Genomic DNA, 24,268 nt, shown 5'->3' with positions numbered 1-24,268 from the left:
ACCCAGGGATCAAACCCGGGTCTCCTGCACTGCAGGCAGATTCTTTACAGTCTGAATTACCATCAGAGGTTATTAGATGCCTCTGGTAGCATCACCACGACCATTATCATCATTATTTGGACACATTTCACCTCTCATTACCAGAAATATCATCTGGAAGAATATTTTATACTATGCATGCGTTTTTGTTTACTCCTTAACTACCTGGATGAATGCCTACAGAATTGATAAGAATGTTGAGCATGCCAAACATGTGATGTAATTTTTTTCTTTTAGGCTTACATTATGCTTAACAGTGTTTTCAGCCATTTTATTTCATGAAAGTGCTCTTTTTTTCTCTCTCTCTCTCCCCTCTCCTCACAGCTGTTTACTAAGAATATTTATATAGCATGTAATGTACAGTTGGAAATGAATACATTTGGCAAAATTGTAAATTTTTAAACCTAGTATTATTTTAGTTATTGTATCTATTTCAGTATTTTTGTTATGGTTCTCTGAATCTCTGTTATATTAAGAACAATTTTGGAAGCAGAGAGCTGTTAGGAACTAGTAGGAGCTTTGTTTCATGAAGGAAATGTTCTGAAAATATAAGCCTTTATTACCCAATATTTGTTACCTCACTTTTAGAAGTGCTTATGTCAATTTGATGTTAGTTTGAGCCATCAAGAAATGTTTGGTCCAAGAAATTCTTGGCTATCCATAAGTTAAAAAAAACCCTAATGTATCATTTATCCCAATGTTACTTTTTACATTTATGAATATTATTTTTCCTTTTGTAGGCCAAGGTGGAAAACTGGTTGAAAGAGGAGATAATACTTATGGAGGAAAGTGGGTCATAAATCCTAGTGGTGGATTAATTTCAAAGGGGCACCCACTTGGAGCTACAGGTAATGATACACATAGATTTCATAATTTTTAAATCTTTTTTGGCATAAGTGTGAATGATTTGGTCATTGATTTAAGTGAATGATTTTATTCTCTGAGTTTGATATGCAGTGTTTTAAATGATTATTTATGATATTTTCAATTTTTGTTTAGTATAGTTCAAAAATCTTGATTAATTGTTGAGAATTTGAATTAGTTAAAACTCTAAGTTCAACAAAAGGCATTTTTAAAAGTCTGATTATTTTAAAATAGGTGTATAACTTAATTAACAAGATGTTTCCAAATAGAGATACTGCTAGATCTGCTAGATAGGATCATCTGAAATAAGCACATTATTTATGTATAGTTGCATATGTGGTCGATGTTGTATAGAAATTTTTTTCTCTTGAGAGAACTGGTCTAAAAGTTATAGGAATTTTACTGTGGCTCTACTGCTAACTGGCCATGTGACTCTTTTGATTAATTTTCAATTGTTAATGATTAGTCAGTCACTCTGACTCTTAGTTTCCTTAATTGTGAAATGAAGAAATTGTACAAAGTGGTTTCTGAAATAGCTTAGCACTAAAATTCTGAGATTTATTTTATGAAGACAGGTAAGTTTTGTATTTTTTTTATATTGTCTTATGTATTAAGTAAAATTTTATAAATTATCAGAAATTCCAAAATAGAGAAGAATTAGAATTTATAGTGTATTTATTTCAGCAATTAATTTTGGTTTATTTCTATTTATCACTCAAATTAGGTAATCTTATAAACTAGTAACAAAAATGAGTATACATAGATAGAGTGTAAGAGAGAAATAGGTAGACAGGCACATACAATTGCAGTATAATGTTCCACTTACTATTTGTTTTCTGTTCTGTCTGTTCTTTGCTTCTTTTCTCTCTTTCATACTATCTTGTTATCAATTGAATATTTTTTAGTATTTTATTTTTCTCTTCTATTGAATTATTTCCTTTTCTCATTTTTTTGGTGTTTGCGCCAGGATTTATAACATGTATTTTTAATTTGCCATGATCTACCTTCAAATAATGTCATACAATTTCACTTATAGGAATTTTTCTAACAGCATGTTTCCATATAGCCTGATACTCTGTGCTATTATTGTCATACATTTACTTCTGAATGTATTATAAACCCCACACTATACTATTACTATTATTATTGCCTTAAATAGTTTAATATGTTTTAAATATCTTTAAAAAGTAATCTAAAAACCATGTGAGTCAGAGTGATGTTACTAAGAGTGGCAGAATAACAACATCTGAAAATACTTTCTGTTACAAAATTACCAAGAACACTTGCAAAAATTGTCTAGATCAACTTTTTCAGATCTTTGGTAATTAACCAAAGGCTTACAACAATCTGGAGCAACATTTATTAAAAAGTCAACAGCTCTTTCTCTGTAAGAACAGCAAGCTTTGTGGCACTTTTTACTTGCTCTGATATTAGTCCTTTTCTCTAGCTCCATGGTAGCCTTGCAAACAAGAGCCTGCAGTCATGGTGAAAACTAGCAGATTACCCAGCACTGGAGAAGTCAAAATTGAGTTGAAGTTCTTTCAAAGCCCCATACTTAGAGGCTTGTCATTATTTGACCTGTCTGGAAGTTCTCTGGTAAACCATCCTCAAAAAGCTTGTCTTTGTGTGACCCAAAGAGAACCTGCCCAATACAAACAGTATTTTCCTCAGAGTGATTTGTCAAAAACAATCAGCAACAACTGTTTAACAATGTAGTTGCTTAAGGTGTCAAAAACAGATGGAGCAAGCAACAAATTAAACACCAACCGCCACCCCCCCCCCCCAAAAGAAAAGCTTAAAAGGAAAAGCTGGTGAATGAGTTGTCCATTTTGTTGTTGTTCCGTTGTGTCCAACTCTTTGTGACCCCATGGACTGCAGCATGCCAGGCTTCCCTGTACTTCACTATCTCTTGGAGTTTGCTCTGACTTATTTCCATTGACTCAATGATGCCATCCAACCATCTCATCTTCTGTTGCCCCCTTCTCTTCATGCCCTCAATCTTTCCCAGCATCAGGGTCTTTTCCAGTGAGTCAGCACTTGGCATCAGGTTGCCAAAGTATTGGAGCCTCAGCTTCAGCATCAGTCCTTCCAACGAATATTCATGATTGATTTCCTTTATGATTGATTGGTTTGATCTCCTTGCAGTCCAAGTGACTCTCAAGACTCTTCTCCAGTACCATAGTTTGAAACCATAAAGTCTTTGGTATTCAGCCTTCTTTATCATCACATTCTCACATCCATACATGATTACTGGAAAAACCATAGCTTTGACTATATGGACCTTTTTTGGCAAAATGATGTCTCTACATTTTTTTTAAATTAATTTTTTTATTGAAGGATAATTGCTTTACAGAATTTTGTTGTTTTCTGTCAAACCTCAAGGCGAATCAGCCATTGGTATACATATATCCCCTCCCTATTGAACCTCCCTCCCATCTCCCTCCCATCCCACCCCTCTAGGTTGATACAGAACCCATGTTTGAGTTTCCTGAGCCATACAGCAAATTCCTGTTGGCTATCTATTTTACACATGGTAATGTAAGTTTCCATGTTACTCTTTCCATACATCTCACCCTCTTCTCCCCTCTTCCCATGTCCATAAGTCTATTCTCTATGTCTGTTTCTCCATTGCCGCCCTGTAAATAAATTTTTCAGTACCATTTTTCTAGATTCCGTATATGTGCATTAGAATACAATATTTATCTTTCTCTTTCTGACTTGCTTCACTCTGTATAATAGGTTCTGGGTTCGTCCACCTCATCAGAACTGACTCAAATGTGTTCCTTTTTATGGCTGAGTAAATTTGCATTGTGTATGTGTACCACAACTTCTTTATCCATTCATCTGTTGATGGACATCTAGTTTGCTTCCATGTTCTAGCTATTGTGAATAGTGCTGAAATAAACAGTGGGACACCAGACATCCTGGAATGTGAAGTCAAGTGGGCCTTAGGAAGCATCACTATGAACAAAGCTAGTGGAGGCGATGGAATTCCAGTTGAGCTATTTCAATCCTGAAAGATGACACTGTGAAAGTGCTGCACTCAATATGCCAGTAAATTTGGAAAACTCAGCAGTAGCCACAGGACTGGAAAAGGTCAGTTTTCATTCCAATCCCAAAGAAAGGCAATGCCGAAGAATGCTCAAACTACCACACAATTGCACTCATCTCACATGCTAGTAAAATAATGCTTAAAATTCTCCAAGCCAGGCTTCAGCAATATGTGAACCGTGAACTTCCAGATGTTCAAGCTGGATTTAGACAAGGCAGACGAACCAGAGATCAAATTGCCAACATTCTCTGGATCATCGAAAAAGCAAGAGAGTTCCAGAAAAACATCTATTTCTGCTTTATTGACTATGTCTAAGCCTTTGACATGGAACAATAGACTGGTTCCAAATAGGAAAAGGAGTACGTCAAGGTTGTATATTGTCACCCTGCTTATTTAACTTATATGCAGAGTACATCATGAGAAACGCTGGGCTGGATAAAGCACAAGCTGAAATTAAAATTGCCAGGAGAAATATCAATAACCTCAGATATGCAGATGACACCACCCTTATGACAGAAAGCAAAGAAGAACTAAAGAGCCTCTTGATGAAAGTGAAAGAGGGGAGTAAAAAAGCTGGCTTAAAACGCAACATTGAGAAACTAAGATCATGGCATCCGGTCCCATCACTTTGTGGCAAATAGATGGGGAAACAGTGGAAGCAGTGGCTGACTTTATTTTTCTGGGCTCCAAAATTACTGCAAATGCTGACTGCAGCCATGAAATTAAAAGATGCTTACTCCTTGGAAGGAAAGTTATGACCAACCTACATAGCATATTAAAAGCGGAGACATTACTTTGTCAACAAAGTTCCGTCTAGTCAAGGCTATGGTTTTTCCAGTGTCATGTATGGATGTGAGAGTTGGACTATAAAGAAAGCTGAGCGCCGAAGAATTGATGGTTTTGAACTATGGTGTTGGAGAAGACTCTTGAGAGTACCTTGGACTGCAAGGAGATCCAACCAGTCCATCCTAAAGGAGATAAGTCCTGGGTGTTCATTGGAAGGACTGATGTTGAAGCTGAAACTCTAATACTTTGGCCACCTGATGTGAAGAGCTGACTCATTTGAAAAGACCCTGATGCTGGGAGGGATTGAGGGCAGGAGGAGAAGGGGACGACAGAGGATGAGATGGTTGGAAGGCATCACCAACTCAATGGACTTGGGTTTGGGTGGAGTCCGGGAGTTGGTAATGGACAGGGAGGCCTGGTGTGCTGCAGTTCATGGGGTCACAAAGAGTTATATACGACTGAGCAACTGAACTGACATGTGTCCTTTTCAACCCTGGTTTCCTCAGGGTATATGCCTAGGAGTGGGATTGCTGGGTCATATGGTGGTTTTATTCCTAGTTTTTTAAGGAATCTTCAAACTGTCTTCCATAATGACTATATCAATTTACATTCCCACCAACAGTGCAAGAGAGTTTCCTTTTCTACACACCCTCTCCAGCATTTATTGTTTGTAGACTTTTTGATGATGACCATTCTGACTGGTGTGAGGTGACATCTCATTGTGGTTTTGATTTGCACGTCTTGAATAATGAGTGGTGTTGAGCATCATTTCATGTGTTTGTTAGCCATCTGTATGTCTTCTTTGGAGAAATGTCTATTTAGGTCTTTTCCCCACTTTTTGATTAGGTTGTTTCTTTTTCTGATATTGAGTTGTATGAGCTGCTTGTATATTTTGAAAATTAATCCTTTGTCAGTTGTTTCATTTGCTATTATTTTCTCCCATTCCGAAGGTTGGCTTTTCACCTTGCTTATAGTTTCCTTTGCTGTGCAAAAGCTTTTGAGTTTAAGCATGTCCCACTTGTTTACTTTTATTTTTATTTCCATTACTGTAGGAGGTGGGTCATAGAGGATCTTGCTTTGATTTATGTCATCGGGTTTTCTGCCTATGTTTTCCTCTAAGAGTATTATAGTTTCTGTTCTTACATCTAGGTCTTTAATCCATTTTGAGTTTATCTTTGTGTATGGTGTTAGGAAGTGTTCTAATTTCATTCTTTTACATTTAGCTGTCCAGTTCTCCCAGCACCATTTATTGAAGAGGCTGTCTTTGCCCCATTGTATATTCTTGCCTCCTTTGTAAAAAATAAGGTACCCATAGGTGCATGGGTTTACTTCTGGGCTTTCTATTTTGTTCTATTGGTATATATTTCTGTTCTTATGCCAATACCATACTGTCTTGATGACTGTAGCTTTGTAGTATAATCTGAAGTCAGGAAGGTTGATTCCTCCAGCTCCATTCTTCTTTCTTAAGATTGCTTTGGCTATTTGGGATCTTTTTTGTTTCCATATGAATTGTGAAATTTTTTGTTCTAGTTCTGTGAAAAATGCATTGGTAGTTTGATAAGGATCACATTGAATCTGTAGATTGTGTTTGGTAGTATAGTCATTTTCACAGTATTGGTTCTTCCTACCCAGGAATATGGAATTTCTCTCCATCTGTTTATGTTGCCTTTGATTTCTTTCACCAGTGTCTTATAATTTTCTGTGTACAGTTCTTTTGTCTCCTTAGATAATTTTATTCCTAGATATGTAATTCTTTTTGTTTCAGTGGTGAGTGGGATTGGTACATTCATTTCTCTCTGATTTTTCATTGTTAGTATATAGAAATGCCAGTGATTTCTTGTATTGATTGTGTATCCTGCAACTTTGCTAAATTCACTGATTAGCTCTAGTAATTTTCTGGTACTATCTTTAGGGTTTTCTATGTACAGTGTCATGTCATCTGCAAACTGAGAGCTTTACTTCTTCTTTTCTGATCTGGATACCTTTTGTTTGTTTTTATTCTCTGATTGCTATAGCTAGGACTTCCAGAACTATGTTGAATGATAGTGGTGAAAGTGAACACCCTTGTCTTGTTCCTGATCTTAGGGGGAATGCTTTAAGTCTCACCATTGAGAATAATGTTTGCCATAGGCTTATTATATATAGCCTTTAATATGTTGAGGTAGATTCCTTCTATGCCCATTTTTTGAAGAGTTTTAATCATAAATGGGTGCTGAATTTTGTCAAAGGCTTTTTCTGCATCTATTGAGATGATCATATGGTTTTTATCTTTCAATTTGTTAATATGGTGTATCACACTGATTGATTTGCATATATTGAAGAATCCTTGCATTCCTGGAATAAACTCAACTTGATCATGGTGTATGAACTTTTTGATTTGTTGCTGAATTCTGTTTGCTAAAATTTTGTTGAGGATCTTTGCATCTGTTTTCATCAGTGATATTGGCCTGTAGTTTTCTTTTCTTCTGTTGTCTTTGGTTTTGGTATCAGGGTGATGGTGGCCTCATAGAATGAGTTTGGAAGTGTTCCTTCCTCTGCAGTTTTTTGAAAGAGTTTTAGAAGGATAGGCATTAGCTCTTTTCTAAATGTTTAATAGAATTCTCCTGTGAAGCCATCTGGTCCTGGGCTTTTGTTTTTGGGGAGATTTTTGAACACAGCTTCAATTTCTGGCCTTGTACTTGGGTTGTTCATAATTTCTGTTTTTTCCTGGTTCAGTCTTGGAAGACTGAAGTTTTCTAAGAATCTGTCCATTTCTTCCAGGTTATCCATTTTATTGCCATATAGTTGTTCATAATACTCTCTTATAATCCTTTGTGTTTCTGCATTGTCTGTTGTAACCTCTCCTTTTTCATGTGTAATTTTGTTGATTTGATTCTTCTCTTTTTTTCTTGATGAGTCTGGCTAGAGGTTTGTCAATTTTGTTTATCTTATCAAAGAACCAGCTTTTAGTATTATTTATCTTTGCTATTGTTTTTTTCATTTCTTTTTCATTTATTTCTGCTCGAATCTTTATGATTTCTTTCCTTCTACTTATTTGTTGTTGTTGTTCTTTTTCCAGTTGTTTTAGTTGTCAAGTTATGCTATCTATTTGATGCTTTTCTTGTTTCTTGAGGTAGGATTGTATTGCTATAAACTTCCCTCCTAGAACTGCTTTTGCTACATCCCATAGGTTTGAGTAGTTGTGTTTTCATTGTCATTTGTTTCTAGAAATTTTTTGATTTCCCTTTTATTTTTTATTTATTTTTTTTTCAGAAGTAAATAAATTTTAATAAATTGCCAAATTCAAATTGCCACATTTGAATAAATCCCTTTAAGCGCATATATTCCACTAAGAGTGACACAGTCCAGCCTAATTTTGTGCTCACGCTTATAAAGCAAAGCAACCTACACATTGCTAGAGGAATTCAGAACCAGTGTAAAAACTTCAGCTTTATTTTTAAAAAAATACCTACTGAAATTACGCTTAACAAGGGCACCCTCTAGTGGGCCACAAAAAAAGTAGCTAATAACCAAAAAGATGTTTTTAGACTTTTATATGTTGGTATCTCCACTTAGTAGGTAACCAGTATTCAGGATATACTGAGTGAACAGCATGGGGTGGCAGCTTGGGAGACCAAGTGAGAAGGGCAAACATTCAGAACCCACTGACGGCCCTGATCAAAAGCAGCCCAGAGCAGGATGCAGGCTCCCATCCTCCCCTTTCCCCTTCCCTTCAGGGACATACAACCTGGGACGTGTTCTTGGAAACAAGGGAGCAAACCTAAGGCTGCAACGCGGCCTGTACAACACTCAGTTGTCTGCAGCCCCTTGAAACAGGCAACAGACTAAATGACGTTATAAAGACACACAACTTAACAAAAAAGAGCTGAGTTCCGTTTCCAAACTGTCAGATGCTCCACGTTACCACTGAAACTGTCCTTAGGTTTAAATTTTACTAGGTGTTCTAGGTTTAAGTTTAAAGGCCTCTGTCAGAAGAATTTCTATCTCCCAAGTCGTCCTTCACCTGTACTTAGCTCCCAAGTATTACACAGAATACAAGAACAGAAATGGTGATGCCACATGTATAAACTAAAAAAAAAAACAAAAAACAAAAACAAACAGCTCCCCAAATAGCACTCTCATATACTGTCTTTAAAAGAACTGTTTACCCCAAACCCAAATCAGGGCACCATGTTTAGAAAGTCATCTGAAAAAGAATGCATAAAAATTCTAGCCATTCTCAGTGAGACAGAACTTCAGTATCTTGTTTTTACCTTTCAACCCTGAATTATTCAAAAGTAAATGCACTGCTGCTTCAGTTATAGGAGGAAAAACTTTTCTTTTTCCATCTCCACCTTTCTTACTTTGTTTTCACATTTATCAGAGCACCCAAAACAGTCATTCTCTCTGTCCTCAATTATTCAGCTTCTGACAGATCACCCTCAAAGGCAGAACAGATTAAGGCAGCCTGGCGGGGATGTACTTGTGTCTGTCACTAGGGGGAACATGTAACAGGAAATGAGATTCCAACCAAGCAAAAGGCTGCTTGGTTGCTGTGTTCTCCCACTGACTCTTGGGTTCATTTTACCAGCTACACTCTTCAGTGTCATTCTCGCGCTGCAGAGGAGGTGGGAATGGACCCAAAACAGACCACTGGGGGGATCAGGGAGGCTATGTTTTATATAGGGGCAATTTCATGGGGCACTGTGCCTGGTGGGTTGACGGTGACTATAAGACAAAAGATTCCAAAATAGAATCCAAAATATGATTCCAAAATAGAAGTCTATTCAGCTGGAACTCTGAATGCTTTTAAGGGCCTGAAACTACCCGAAGCACCGAAGTCTGTGGGCAACTCAAGGGGTCAGCAGCAGTAATCACCTTCCCCCTCACTTTGCCTTAAAACAGGAGAAAGCAGGTCTTTGGGGTAGAGGCAGCCCAATGTAGGTCCAGTGATGAATTTCCCGGTTCTTCACTAAGCTGCACGTGGGGACCACCAATCAGATTCTCCACTTTCAAGGGCTGCTCTGCTAGGGTCCACACAGTCCTGGCCGTCAGAGGCTTCTTCTTACCCCTCCTGTTCCAAAAGCCTCTGGCGTGTTTCCATCACAATTTCCTCCATTATTTCTGGCTTTAAGATGTCTTTGATCTGATGTGGAAGGGATGCTTCATAGCAGTACAGGATGCTGGTATCATACAGCATCATCCTCTGAGTTGCCAGCGAGACGATGCAGTTCCGGAGCCGGGAGATCACCTCTCGATCAGCAAGGGAGACCGGCTCAAGGTTTGCGATGAAGCCCCCTGCATCGTCTTCTTTGTGCTCAGGGGTTGGGTAGACCCAGATGAAGCCATTGTTGCCCAGGATCACTGAGGCACCACACGGCAGGTCATGGAAGTGGGTCTTCTGCCGTTTCACCAGGGAAGGGGAGACCTGAACCAAAACGCCCTGACCTAGTTTTCCGTATTTGAGACTCCTCGTGTGCAGAGAGACGGCTCCATCAGAGAACACTGCCTGGACCTCAGCACTGATAAGGTCCCCTTCTTGCAAGAAACCTCTCATCGCCAGCTCATCTTCTGCAGATCTTCGCCTCAGCTCTCCTCCAGGAAGGTTCATGGATGAGAGAAGCAAGACTGAATCCAGCCTGGAGTTGGTCTCCACCTTCCACCTCTTCTGTTGAACCTCTGTGATTCTCCCCACTACAATGTCTCCCACTTCACCATTATATCTTTTGTTCTCACCTGGTTTTCAAAGCTTTTACACAGATCAGCTTGTTTACTCTCTCCACAGAGCCAGCCACAGATGCAATGAGCTTCTCTTCCCCCATATAGGTTCCATGGCCCCGCATGAAGCCTGTGTCCATGGTGATCGTGTCCCCTGGGACCACCAGGTGTTTTTTACTCTCGCGACCTAGACTCTCGCTAAGAGGCTTCCGAGCGACCTCGGAATTTCTTCAGTAACTTGTTGATTATTTAGAAACCTATTGTTTAATCTCCATGTGTTTGTGTTTCTTAGTTTTTTTCTTGAAATTGATATCTAGTCTTATAGCATTGTGGTTGGAGAAGATGCTTGATACAATTTCAATTTTGTTAACTTTACTGAGGTTTGATTTGTGACCCAAGATGTGGCCTAACCTGGAGAATGTTCCATGTTCAGTTGATAAGAAGAAGTATTCTGCATTTGGACGTAATGCCCTGAAGATATCAATGAGATCCATCTCATCTAATGTATCATTTAAGACTTGTGTTTCCTTATTAATTTTCTGTTTTGGTGATCTGTCCATTGGTATGAGTGGAGTGTTAAAGTCTCCTACTATTATTGTGTTACTGTCAATTTCTCCTTTTCTGTCTGTTAGTGTTTGTCTTATGTATTGAGGTGCTCCTATGTTGGGTGCATAGATATTTACAATTGTTATGTCTTCCTCTTGGATTGATCCCTTGATCATTATGTAGTATCCTTCCTTATCTCTTGTGATCGTCTTTATTTAAGGTCTATTTTGTCTGATATGAGGATTGCTACTTCAGCTTTCTTTTGCTTCCCATTTGCATGGAATATATTTTTCCATCCTCTCACTTTCAGTCTGTACATGTCTTGAGGTCTAAAGTGGGTTTCTTATAGACAGCATATATATAGGTCTTGTTTTTGTATCCATTCAGCCAGTCTGTGTCTTTTGGTTGGAGTATTTAATCTATTTACATTTAAGAATTCAAATTATTGATATATATGTTCCTATTGCCATTTTCTTAATTGTTTGGGGTTTATTTCATAGAATCGTTTTTCTTCTCTTGTATTTCTTGACTATATAAGTCCATTTAACATTTGGTGTAAAGCTGGTTTGGTGGTACTGCATTCTCTTAACCTTTGCTTGTCTGAAAAGCTTTTGATTTCTCCATCAATTTTGAATGAGATCTTTGCTGGGTACAGGAATCTTGGTTGTAGATTTTTCCCTTTCAGTACTTTAAATATATCCTGCCATTCCTGCCAGATCCTGCAGTTTCTGCTGAAAGATCAGCTGTTAGGCATATGGGGTTTCCTTTGTATGTTACCTGTTGCTTCTCCCTTGCTGCTTTTAATATTCTTTCCTTTTGTTTAGTCTTTATTAGTTTGATTAGTATGTGTGTTGGTGTGTTTCTCCTTGGGTTTATCCTGTATGGAACTCTTTGTGCCTCTGGGGCTTGATTGACTATTTCCTTTTCCATGCTGGGGAAATTTTCAACTATAATCTCTTCAAAAATTTTCTCATACCCTTTCTTTTTCTCTTCTTCTTCTGGGACCCCTATTATTTGAATGTTGGTGTGGTTGATATTGTCCCAGAGGTCTCTGAGACTATCCTCAGTTCTTTTCATTCTTTTTACTTTTTTCTGCTCTTCAGAAGTTATTTCCACCATTTTATCTTCCAGTTCACTGATTCGTTCTTCTGCTTCAGATATTCTGCTATTGATTCCTTCTAGAGTATTTTTAATTTCAGTAATTGTGTTGTTTGTCTCTGCATGTGTATTCTTCAATTGTTCTAGGTCTTTGTTAATTGATTCTTGAACTTTCTCCATTTTGCTTTCAAGGTTTTTAATCATCTTTGCTATCATTCTGAATTCTTTTTCGGGTAGTTTGCCTATCTCCTCTTTATTCATTTGGACTTATATGTTTCTAGTTTGTTCCTTCATTTGTGTAGTGTTTCTCTGCCTTTTCATTATTATTATTTTTTAACTTATTGTGTTTGAGGTCTCCTTTTCCCAGGCTTCAAGGTTGAATTCTTTCTTCCTTTTGGTTTCTGCTGTCTAAGTTTGGTCTAGTGGTTTGTATAAGCTTCTTATAAGGTGAGATTTGTGCTGAATTTTTGTTTGTTTGTTTCTCCTCTTATGGGCAAGACTGAGTGAGGTAGTAATCCTGTCTGCTGATGATTAGGTTCGTATTTTTGTTTTGTTTGTTGTTTAGGTGAGGTGTCTGGCACAGGGTGCTATTGGCGGTTGGGTGATGCCACATCTTGTATTACAGTAGTTTCCTTTGTGTGAGTTCTCACTATTTAATACCTTCTAGGGTTAGTTCTCTGGTAGTCTAGGGTCTTGGAGTCAGTGCTCCCACTCCAAAGTCTCAGGGCTTGATCTCTTTTCTCAGTCTCTCCACCAGCCCCCTCTGCATCCACACAACCAGCCTCTTCTTTTTAATACACTGCCTAGATTCGTCATAGCTTTTCTTCCAAGGAACAAGTGTCTTGATTTCATGGCTGCTGTCACTGACTGCAGTGATTTTGGAGCCCAGAAAAATAAAGTCTGTTACTGTTTTCAGTGTTGCCCCATCTATTTGCCATGAAGTGACGGAACCGGATGTATCTTAGTTTTTTGAATGTTGCATTTTAAACCAGTTTTTTCACTCTCCTCTTTCATCTTCATCAAGAGACTCCTTAGTTCTTCTTTGCTTTCTGCCATTAAGGTGGTGTGATCTACATATCTGAGATTATTGATATTTCACCAAGCAATCTTGATTCCAGCTTATGATTCATCCAGTCTGGCATTTTGCATGATGTACTCTGCATATAAATTAAATAAGCAGAGTGACAATATACAGTCTTGATATCCTCCTTTCTCAATTTTGAACCAGACCATTGCTCCATGCCTAGTTCTCACTGTTGCTTCTTGACCTGCATACAGGTTTCTCAGGAGGTAGGTAAAGTGATCTGGTATTCCCATCTCTTTCAGAATTTTCCAGTTTGTTGTGATCCACACAGTCAAAGGCTTTAGCATAGTTAATGAGGCAGAAGTAGATATTTTTCTGGAATTCCTTTGCTTTTCCTGTAATTAATAGATATCAACAATTTGATCTCTGGTTCCTCTGCCTTTTCTAAATCCAGCTTGTACATCTGGAATTTCTCAGTTCACTTACTGTTGAAGCCTAGCTTGAAGGATTTTGAGCATTACCTTGCTAGCATGGGAAAGCTTGAAGGCAAGAGAAGGGAATGACAGAAGATGTAATGATTGGATGAGTTGGTTGGATGGCATCACTGATTCAATGGACATGAGTTTGAGCAAACTCCGGGAGACAGTGAAGAACAGGGTAGCCTGGCGTGCTGCAGTCCATGGGGCTTCAAAGAGGTGAACACAACAGCAACAGAATAACAACAACATGGGAAATGAGTGCAATCATGCAGTCGTTTGAACATTCTATAGCATTGCCCCTGTTTGGGATTGAAATGAAAACTGGCCTTTTCCAGTCCTATGACCACTGCTGAGTTTTCCAAATTTGCTGGCATCTTGAGTGCAGCATTTTAACAGCATCATCTTTTATTATTTGAAATAGCTCACCTGTAATTCTGTCACTTCCACTAGCTTTGTTCATAGTAATGCTTCCTAAGGCCCACTTGACTTCATGGTCCAGGATGTCTGGTATAGGTGAGTGATCACCCCATTGGGGTTACCTGGGTCATTAAGACACAGTTATTCTGTGCATTCTTTTCACTTCTTTTTAATATCTTCTGTTTCTGTTAAGTCCATACCATTTCTGTCCTTTATTGAGTCCATCTTTGCATGAAATGTTCCCTTGGTATCTCTGATTTTCTTGAAGAGATCTCTAGTCTTTCCCATTCTATTGTTTTCCTTTATTTCTTTGCCTTGTTCACTTAAGAAGGTTTTTATCTCTTTGCTATTCCTTGGAACACTGCATTCAGATGGGTATATCTTTCCTTTTCTCCTTTGCCTTTCACTTCTCTTCCTTTCTCAGCTATTTTTAAGGCCTTCTCAGACAACTATTTTGCTTGCTGCATTTCTTTTTCTTGGGGATGGTTTTGGTCACTGTCTCCTGTACAGTGTTGCAAACTTCTATCCAAAGTCTTCAGGCACTCTGTCTATGAGATCTAATCCCTTGAATCTATTTGTCACTTCTACTGTATAGTCATAAAGTATTTGATTTAGGTCATACCTTAATGACCTAGTGGTTTTCCCTACTTTCTTCAATTTAAGTCTGAATTTTGCAACAAGGAGCTCATGATCTGAGCCAAAGTCAGATCATATGCCTGTTGTGGGTTTAACATTTAAGAAACTGTCAAACTGATTTCCAAAGTGCTCATGCCATTTTCCCGTCCCACCAGAAATGTATGAGAGTTCTAGTTCCACTATAGCCTTGTCAACACTTGGAATAGTCAGCTTTAAAAATTTTAGCCATTCTAATCAGTATGATTTATTGGAAAAGACCCTGATGCTGGGTAAGATTGAAGGCAGGAGAGAAGGGGACAGCAGAGGAATTGGTTGGATGGCATCACCGACTCAATGGACATGAGTTTGAGCAAACTCTGGGAAATAGTGAAAGACAGGGAATCCTGGCATGCTGCAGTCCATGGCGTTGCAAAGAGTCAGACACAACTGAGAGACTGAACAACAACAATCGGTATGTAGTGGCCTCTTTTTGTGACTTTAATTTGCATTTTCCTACTGGCTAATGATGTTAAACAACTTCTTATGTGCTTATTTGCCGTCTGTATTATCTTCTATGGAGTATCTATTCAAACTTTTTGCCCATTTTGGCTACAAAATTTATTTTTCTTTTTGTTGAGTTTTAAGAGTTCTTTGTATTCCTGTATAAAAGTTCTTTACAAAATATATGCTTTGCAAAGATTTTTCTCCCAGTCTGTGACTTTCCTTTTCATTCTCTTACTAGTGTCTTTAAAGAGCAAAAGTTTTTACTTTTGGCTAAGTCCTAAGAAATCTTTTTCTAATTCTGGATCACAAGGATCTTTTCCTATATTTTTTTCCTAAATGTTTATGCTTTCAGCCTTACATTTAGATTTGTAACCCATTTTGAGTTAATTTTTATGTATGATACAAAGTATTGGGGGAGGAGCCAAGATGGCGGAGGAATAGGACGGGGAGACCACTTTCTCCCCTACAAATTCATCGAAAGAACAATTGAACACAGAGCAAACTTCACAAAACAACTTCTGATTGCTAGCCGAGGACATCAGGTGCCCAGAAAAGCAGCCCATTGTCTTTGAAAGGAGTCCTCATTACTCCTCTACTACTCCTTGATTTTCATTTTCATTTCACTATAACCTTGCAAAAAAAAAAAAGAGAGAAGCCCTATTTTTAAACTGAACTTCATATATATTTCTAAAATTTTTTGTGTTTTTGTTTTTAATATTGTATTTTTAAGAGTCTAACCTCTACTCTAGATTTTTAATCTTTGTTTTTCCGTATGTGATATAAATTTTGGACATTTAGGAATCCAATATTCAATTCCCATTTTTATTCAGGAGTGTGTTGATTACTCTCTCCCACTTTCGACTCTCCGTTTTCTACCTCAGAACACCTCTATTTCCTCCTTCCCCTTTCTCGTCCCAATCCAATTCTGTGAATCTTTGTGGGTGTCTGGGCTACAGAGAACACTTTGGGAACAGACAACTGCGTAGATCTCTCTCTCTCCTCTTGAGTCCCCCCTTTTCTCCTCCTGCTCATCTCTATCTCCCTCCTCCCTCTCCTCTTTTTCATGTAACTCTGTGAACCTCTCTGGGTGTCCCTCACGGTGGAGAATCTTTTCACCATTAACCTAGAAGTTTTATTATCAGTGCCGTATAGTTGGAGAAGTCTTGAGACTACTGGAAGAATAAAACTGAAATCCAGAGGCAGGAGACTTAAGCCCCAAACCTGAGAACACCGGAAAACTCCTGACTACATGGAACATTAAGTAATAAGAGACCATCCAAAAGCCTCCATACCTACACTGAAACCAACCACCACCCAAGAGCCAGTAAGTTTCAAAGCAAGACATACCACGCAAATTCTCCAGCAACGCGGGAACATAGCCCTGAGCGTCAACATACAGGCTGCCCACAGTCACACCTAACACATAGACCCATCTCAAAATTCATTACTGGGCACTCCATTGCACTCCAGAGAGAAGAAATCCAGTTCCACGCACCAGAACACCGACACAAGCTTCCCTAACCAGGAAACCTTGACAAGCCAATCGTCCAACCCCACCCACTGGGTGAAACCTCCACAATAAAAAGGAACCACAGACCTCCAGAATACAGAAAGCCCACTCCAGACACAGCAAACTAAATGAGATGAAAAGGTAGAGAAATACCCAACAGGTAAAGGAACATGAAAAATGCCCTCCAAACAAAAGATAGGGAATCTACCTGAAAAAGAATTTAGAATAATGATAATAAAAATGATCCAAAATCTTGAAAACAAAATGGAGTTACAGATAAATAGCCTGGAGACAAAGATTGAGAAGATGCAAGAAATGTTTAATAAAGACCTAGAAGAAATAAAAAAGAGTCAATTAAAAATGAATAATGCAATAAATGAGATCAAAAACACCCTGGAGGGAAACAAGAGTAGAAAGAATAACAGAGACAGAAGATAGGATAAGTGAGGTAGGACATAAAATGGTGGAAATAAATGAAGCAGAGAGGGAAAAAGAAAAAAGAATCAAAAGAAATGAGGACAACCTCAGGGACCTCTGGGACAATGTGAAACGCCCCAACATTCGAATCATAGGAGTCCCAGAAGAAGAAGATACAAAGTATTAATTCGAGTCCATTATCTGCATAGTGATTTCCAGTTGTTGGAGTGCCATTTATTGGAAACTCTATCCATTGTATTGCCTTTGTCAAAGATCTACTGATTTAGTTCCTAAATATGTGGGCATTATTTCTGGTTTCTCTTTTCTGTCCAGTAAACCAATTTGTCTGTCTTTCCATGAGTACTGTACCATTTTGATTACTGTACCTTTATAACAGTTCTTGAAATTAGGTAGCTTTAGCCCTCAACTTTATTCTTTTTCAGAGTTGTTTGGCTGTTCTAGCTTCCTTGCATTTCTATAGAAATTTAGAATCAGCTTGTTGATTTCTACAGAAAACCTTGTAATTTTTATTAGGGTTAAGTTGAATGTATAGATTTATTTGGGAGTGAATTGAGACTCAAACAATAGTGAATTTTCTGACCCATAAACAAAATATATATCCCCATTTATTTAGGCCTTTAACTTTTTTCAGAAATATAGTTTTCACCATATAGGTCTTGCACATCTTTGTCAGATTTATCCCTAAGTATTTCATATTTTTGGTGCTGTTGTGAATGGTATTTTTTGTTTCAAATTTTTATTAGTAGTATGTAGAAATATAATCAATTTTTTGTATATTCATCTTGTAGCCTTGCTAAAACTCACGTATTAATTTAGTAGTTGTTTAAAAACGCCATCAGGTTTTCTGCATAGATAATCATATCATCTGTGGATAAAGACAGTTTTACATTTCCCCCTGTATCTTCATGAAATGGCCTTCTTTGTTCTGGCACGTCTTTGCACTGAGATCTACTTTGGCTGATTTAATATGGCCACTCTAGCTTTTAATTTTTAACCAGTGCTAACATGGTATACCTTTTTTTATCTTTTAAGCTTTAACCTATTTGTGATTTTATGTTTAAAGTGCATTGGCAGCATTTAATTGGTTCTTGTTTTTCTGCTCTGCACTGGCAATGTCTGGTTTTGTTTGGGGTATTTAGACTGTTTGCATTTGATGTGCTTATTAGTATGGCTGTTTATGTTCTCTTTGTCCTAGCTTTTCTTTATTCCTGTTTCTCTCTTTTTTCAGCCTAGTTTTGGATTGCTTTTTGTTTCTCCATTTTATCTTTATTATTATAGCCTATCTTCAAATGTTATTATGCTACTTCACTAATAGTAAAAGAACATTACAACAGTGTATTTCCATTTCTCCTGTCCAGGCTTTACAATACTGTAGTTGTGAATTTTTCTTTTACATATGTTATAAAGCCCACAAGAAATTATTATGTTTGTTTAAAAAGAAAACCTTATCTATTTAAGGTTAATGTAGTTGCCACTTTATTCCTTTGAGTAAATTCATACTTCCACCTGCTGTCATCACATAGAATGTGCTTTTTCAGTTTATACTGAATCCATTAAAGCTTTTTGCCCTTTGAAGCTCAACAAATCTTTGCTTTCTCAAAAAGCCAGGCTCCAACAATAGAAAAACATGCTTTTTTAATGTTATTTATGCCAAGACTTTTAGATGTCTAATTTGAAACTAAAGCTAAATTATTACTTTTTTGTACTTGGCTGTCTTAATGGCATATGAAGAGTTATGGGTTCAAGGAGGCAGGAGGAACAAAAGAGTTCAGATAATATCTCAAGATATTATTTCCTGTAATTTTTTTCATTCTGTAGATTTCCATAGCATTTAGTACTCATCTTAATAGCACATCATATTACACTGTGAATCCTCTGTATCTTCAGTACTTAGTGGAGTGGTTGATACATCTTTGAATAGTTTATTTTCAGTAGCAACCAGACTCTATGCCTATGTAGCTGAGTCCTAAGCTATTTATTTTTATATAAAAAGATTGTCCAACATCTTCTGAGGAAATTTTTGAAGCAAGATAGTAGTAAAATGAGGTAATAAGATTAAAAAAATTTTTTATCCTTCACAAGAGATTTTAAGAAGTATGTTACTATTTGCATATACTTTGACAGGTTGCCTATTCCTGTGCCCATTCACAGTTTATAAATGTATCATGTTCATGTTTGATAGTCTGTTGTTTTCCAAGGAGAAGAAAGGTATGGTTTTCAATTCAGTGCCAGAAATTATCCAAGGAATGAAAATTTAAAAAAAAATATTCTTCATGTAAATGCTTTTGTAACTGTCTGCTGTGCCTTCTTGGCAAATGGATTTCTGAGGCCAGCTTTTGACTTCCACCCTTTACAGATCTATTATAGATTCGAGAAGTATAAAAAGTGCCAGCTTATTCTGAAGCAGATAACCAGAAAGCTCATATAATTAGTATGTTTTCTCAGTGTCAGTCATCTTTTGTTAAAAGCAAATAAATAAGTCAACATCAATCTTTATTCCCTTCCTTCCTTCTTTTCTTGCCACATGTGAGTTAAGCAAATCATGAGTGAAGATTTAATGCAGTGTACCACATCTTCTAAAATGTCAGTGGTAGGTGTGACTGAGATGACTGCAATATCTGGTGCTTCCAGTGCGTTCATGTTCTCTCTCTCTCTGTCCCTCCCCAGCCCCTCCACCCTCTTCTCTGTCATTCTCATGGCTGTCTTGAATACCCTCTAGCTTCATTACTTAACTTTCTATTTCCTAAGTAGGCTGTGTTCCTTTATATGCCTATCTTATTTATTAGATCTTCTGAGCCTTGAGCAGTATCAGCACATAAAAGGCATTCTGTAAATATTTGCTGGATGAATGGGTGGATGAATATCTAATTGGTTCCTTGCATTTTTTACTAAGATTATATCATAAGCATTTTCCTAAATTTTTAAAATTTTTGTAAACTTATTTCAAATAGGAATATAATACTTTGTCATATGAATAGATCATACTTTATATTAAACTATGCCACAGTTATTTCACTTGTATATATCTAGTTTTTCACTGTTCTAAGAATGTGATGAACAGATAGCTTTGTGTGTAAGACTTTTCCTATGCTTGATTATTTTCATAGAATGGTTTTCAAAGCATTTTAAATGCTCTTAATAATTTTGCACTTTGCTTTGTAAAAAGATTGTGGCAGTTTGAACTATTATCCATAGTGTATGAAGGTGACTGTGTTGCCATAGTCTCCACAGCATTGATGAGCCCCATTTTTAAAACATCCTGACTAATGAGATTGGTTAAAGTGGTATCGTTCTATTTGATCAAGGTGAAGTTGAGTATTTTTCTCAAATATTTGTAAACTATGTATATTTATTCTTTTGGGACAAGAACTAGCCCTATTTCCCCACCCGTGTATTCATAAGACCAGTTTGAATCCTGTTTTTTTTATCTTACGTATTCATGAATGTTTAAGCTTTTTATTTGGCAGATTTCAAGTAAAACTGATTGCTCCAAAGTTTGGATATATTAGAATTATTCACTTTGACCTTAATATTTCGTTCACAATTCAAAAAAATCATTCCAAAATATAGAATTACCTATTTTAAAACAATGTTTAAAATATATATTCTGTAAAAATATGTAGACATTGCCTACAAAGGAGAAATGACAGTTAAATTTCCTGAGGAGGTTGAAGTCATATAGAAAACTGTCTTATGTTTTCCAGTTTCCCCATCTCTTCTTTTGTTTTTTTGATGTTCTTTCTCAAGACTTTATCAAGCATAGTAGAAAAACTCTTGTATACATATATATAAATAATATGTATAATACATATATTTTAGAAAACTTGTGAATTTTTGCCTAAATTTTGATTCTACTTGTTTGACTTAATATGAATAGAATGCTAGATTTCTAATTAAAAAAAAATAGATATGCAACAAGCAACAAAGATTTACTGTAGAGCACAGGGAACTATAGTCAATATCTTGTAATAATGGAAAATAATGGAAATAATGGAAAATATCTTCTATAATGGAAAATAAAAGTAATGTGTATGTGTATAACTGAATCACACGAAAAAAGACTTCTACTTTTTAAAATTTAGTAATGTTTATCTTTTTGCCAGTTTTTCTAAATGTCCTATGGACATCTATTAACAATATATTAGATACAAAATTTTAAATGTATTTGTGTAGGATATAAGATTCATATAAATAGAAATCTATTATGTTTAAACTACTAATGACATCATTCAAGATGCTCTTATTACTTTTTCTGCACTTGATGAAATATTCTCAGAGAAATGTTGATATGTGTCACTATGATTGTGACACAAATATTTTTCTTTTCCCTTCTATTTCTTTTGACTTTTGCTTTATGTATCTTTGTTTCTTTGTTGTTAGGTGTCTAATGGTTTATGATGTCTATCTTCTTTGTGAATTGTACCTTTTATCATTAAAAATGCTCGTCTTTGTTTTCATTTAAAAATAAGTAAATTTAATTTTTAAGAAAGAAAACTGTTATAGGTACTTGGGAATCAGACGCTGTGACTGGGGGTGGGTGTCCTGTTTGCTGTGCCTTCAGGACAATGAAACCAGTCTTTCCTGATAGAACATTCTTAAGCTGGTATGGGAGAAAAACAAATGTAAATCAGGAGACCTGGATTCTTATGTCAACTCTGGAATTAGCCTGCTTTGTCTCCATTCACAAATTACTTAATCTTACAGTTTTCTTACAGTTTCTCATTGCTAATGTTTTAACTAAACAAGGGCCACATGCCCATGGTTTGGTGTATAAAGCAAACTCTAACAGTGGGAGTTTGCAGCAAAGTAAGGGTTTATTTACAGGGAGACATGAAAGAGAGTGAGAAACAAGTTTCAGATCCACTCCATCTTAGTCTTTGAATTAGGGATGTTTTAAAGCAGAAGGACAAAGACTGGAATTAATTATCATCTTGTGACATTTTTTCAATCATGGTTTTGGGAGTCAGAATGTGTTTGGTTTATGATTCTCAGGGCAGGTGGTCCATGGCTTGGGGGTCTGTGAGTTCATCTGGCCAGGAAAAATAACCTGAGTTTGTATGTTAATAATGGTATATACAACAGCAATTTTAGTACAGTAACTATGTTATCAACAACAGTAATCTTAGTCATCTGACTCTAGTGTTCAGTTAGCAGAGAATTGAGGAGAAAAGAAAGGGATTGAGGGCAAAGGAGACAAGTTTTGGATAAAGAGATTAATCATAAATTCAGAAAGGGAACTTAGTTTTGGGGTGGGGGGCTTGTAAGTTCTTCCTAATTCTAAAAATCTGATTTTATTATCCAGAGGACAAAATGCAGTTTTTATGAATCCGGTGCTATTCTTGTGAATAGGTCTGTAAAACAACTCATTCTTTCTAGGAACTTTTTGAGAAGAATAATAGGAAAATTTCCTATACTAGCTAAAATTTCCTGTACTAGCCAATTCCCAATCCTAGATTATATTCTTTTGATATATTAAGAATGGTAAAATTGAATTATTTTTATGCTCTTTTGCCTCAGCCAGAGAACTGTATATTCAGTGTTTTCTCTTTCAACACTGCCAAAAAATGTTGGGTAAATTTAAAGAGCACAGGGAATTTCTTTGTTGTTGTTGTTTAGTCACTCAGTCATATCCAAGTCTTTGTGAGCCCATGGACTGTAGCGCGCCAGGCTTCCCTGTCTTTCACCATCTCCTGGACCTTGCTCCAACTCATGTCTATAGGACCTTCGTTGGCAAAGGGACAGCTCTGATTTTTAATATGCTGTCTAAGTTGGTCATAGCTTTTCTTCCAGGGAGCAAGCATCTTTTAATTTCATGGCTACAGTCACCATCTGCAGTGATTTTGGAGCCCAATAGTCTCTCACTGTTTCTATTGTTTCCCAGTCTATTTGCCATGAAGTGATGGGACTGGATGCCATGATCTTTTTTTTTGAATGTTGAGTTTTAAGCCAGCTTTTTCACTATCCTCTTTCACCTTCATCAAGAGGCTCTTTAGTTCCTCTTCGCTTTCTGCCATAAGGGTGGTATTATCTGCATATCTGAGGTTATTGATATTTCTCCCAGCAATCTTGATTCCAGCTTGTGCTTCCTCCAGCCCAGCATTTCTCATTGTGTGCTCTGCATATAAGTTAAATAAGCAGGGTGACAGTCTACAACCTTGACATGCTCCTTTCCGAATTTGGAACCAGTCTGTTGTTCCATGTCAGGTTCTAACTGTTGCTTCCTGACCTGCATACAGGTTTCTCAGGAGGCAGGTAAGGTAGTCTGGTATTCCCATCTCTTTTTAAAGAATTTTCCAGTTTGTTGTGATGCACACAGTCAAAGGCTTTAGCATAGTCTTCTTGCTATGATCCAGTGGATGTTGGCAATTTGATCTCTGGTTCCTCTGCTTTTTCTAAATCCAGCTTGAACATCTGGAAGTTCTCAGTTCACGTACTGTTGAAGCCTAGCTTGGAGAACTTTGAGCATTACTTTGCTAGTGTGTGAAATGAGTGCAATTGTGCAGTAGTTTGAACATTCTTTGGTGTTGCATGGCATTGGGATTGGAATGAAAACTGACCTTTTCCAGTCCTGTGGCCACTGCTTTTTCCAAATGTCTTAAGCTTGCCTATCTTCTAAATACAGAGATTATTCAGGGAGAAAAAATGACTAGCTGCAGAAACCCTCCAGGCTTTTAAGAGAAGTTATTACTTAGGTAATCATGGTCTTGGCTGAATAAATTGGGTTAGTTAAAATGTTAGCCTTTCCTTTGCTTGAGAAAGCTGATTGGGGCTTGGGGCTTCCCTGGTGGCTTAAACGGTAAAGAATCCACCTGCAATGCGGGAGACCTGGGTTTGATCTCTGGGTTGGGAAGATCCCCTGGAGAAGGGAACAGCTACCCACTCCAGTGTTCTGGCCTAGAGAATTCCACGGACAGAGGAGCTTGGCAGGCTGCAGTCCAGGGGATCGCAGAGTCCGAGGTGACTAATGGACTTTCACTTTCTTTCACTTTTCTAAGCCAAGAGAATCTGACTGTTCTGTGTTCGATTTGTTAGGTCTGGCTCAGTGTGCTGAACTCTGCTGGCAGCTGAGAGGGGAAGCCGGAAAAAGGCAAGTTCCTGGTGCAAAGGTTGCTCTGCAGCATAATTTAGGCCTCGGAGGAGCTGCCGTTGTTACGCTGTACAAGATGGGCTTTCCTGAAGCTGCCAGGTAAGTGGCATTC

The 24,268-nt window shown here is 37.3% G+C and overlaps 2 protein-coding genes across 2 annotated transcripts in view; one reads left to right on the top strand and one right to left on the bottom strand.

Annotated features, from left to right (window-relative positions):
• Positions 1–24,268, top strand: part of LOC133041340 (sterol carrier protein 2) — a 106,889-nt gene that overhangs the window by 59,430 nt on the left and 23,191 nt on the right. The window contains exons 11-12 of the mRNA XM_061121867.1: positions 780–887; positions 24,102–24,255. Coding sequence (XP_060977850.1) covers positions 780–887; positions 24,102–24,255 — 262 coding nt within the window. The remainder of the gene's footprint in view (positions 1–779; positions 888–24,101; positions 24,256–24,268) is intronic.
• On the bottom strand, positions 8,145–10,932 carry LOC133041242 (exosome complex component RRP4-like). Its single transcript, XM_061121693.1, is given in 3 exon segments — positions 8,145–10,457; positions 10,459–10,666; positions 10,850–10,932. Coding segments are annotated over 3 exon segments (963 nt in total). The 3' UTR covers positions 8,145–9,785.

Source organism: Dama dama, chromosome 20 (genome assembly GCF_033118175.1).
Source record: "Dama dama isolate Ldn47 chromosome 20, ASM3311817v1, whole genome shotgun sequence".
Taxonomy (NCBI): Eukaryota; Metazoa; Chordata; class Mammalia; order Artiodactyla; family Cervidae; genus Dama; species Dama dama.
The sequence above is the reverse complement of the archived record's forward strand: the minus strand, read 5'-3'. Positions and strand labels throughout refer to the sequence as shown.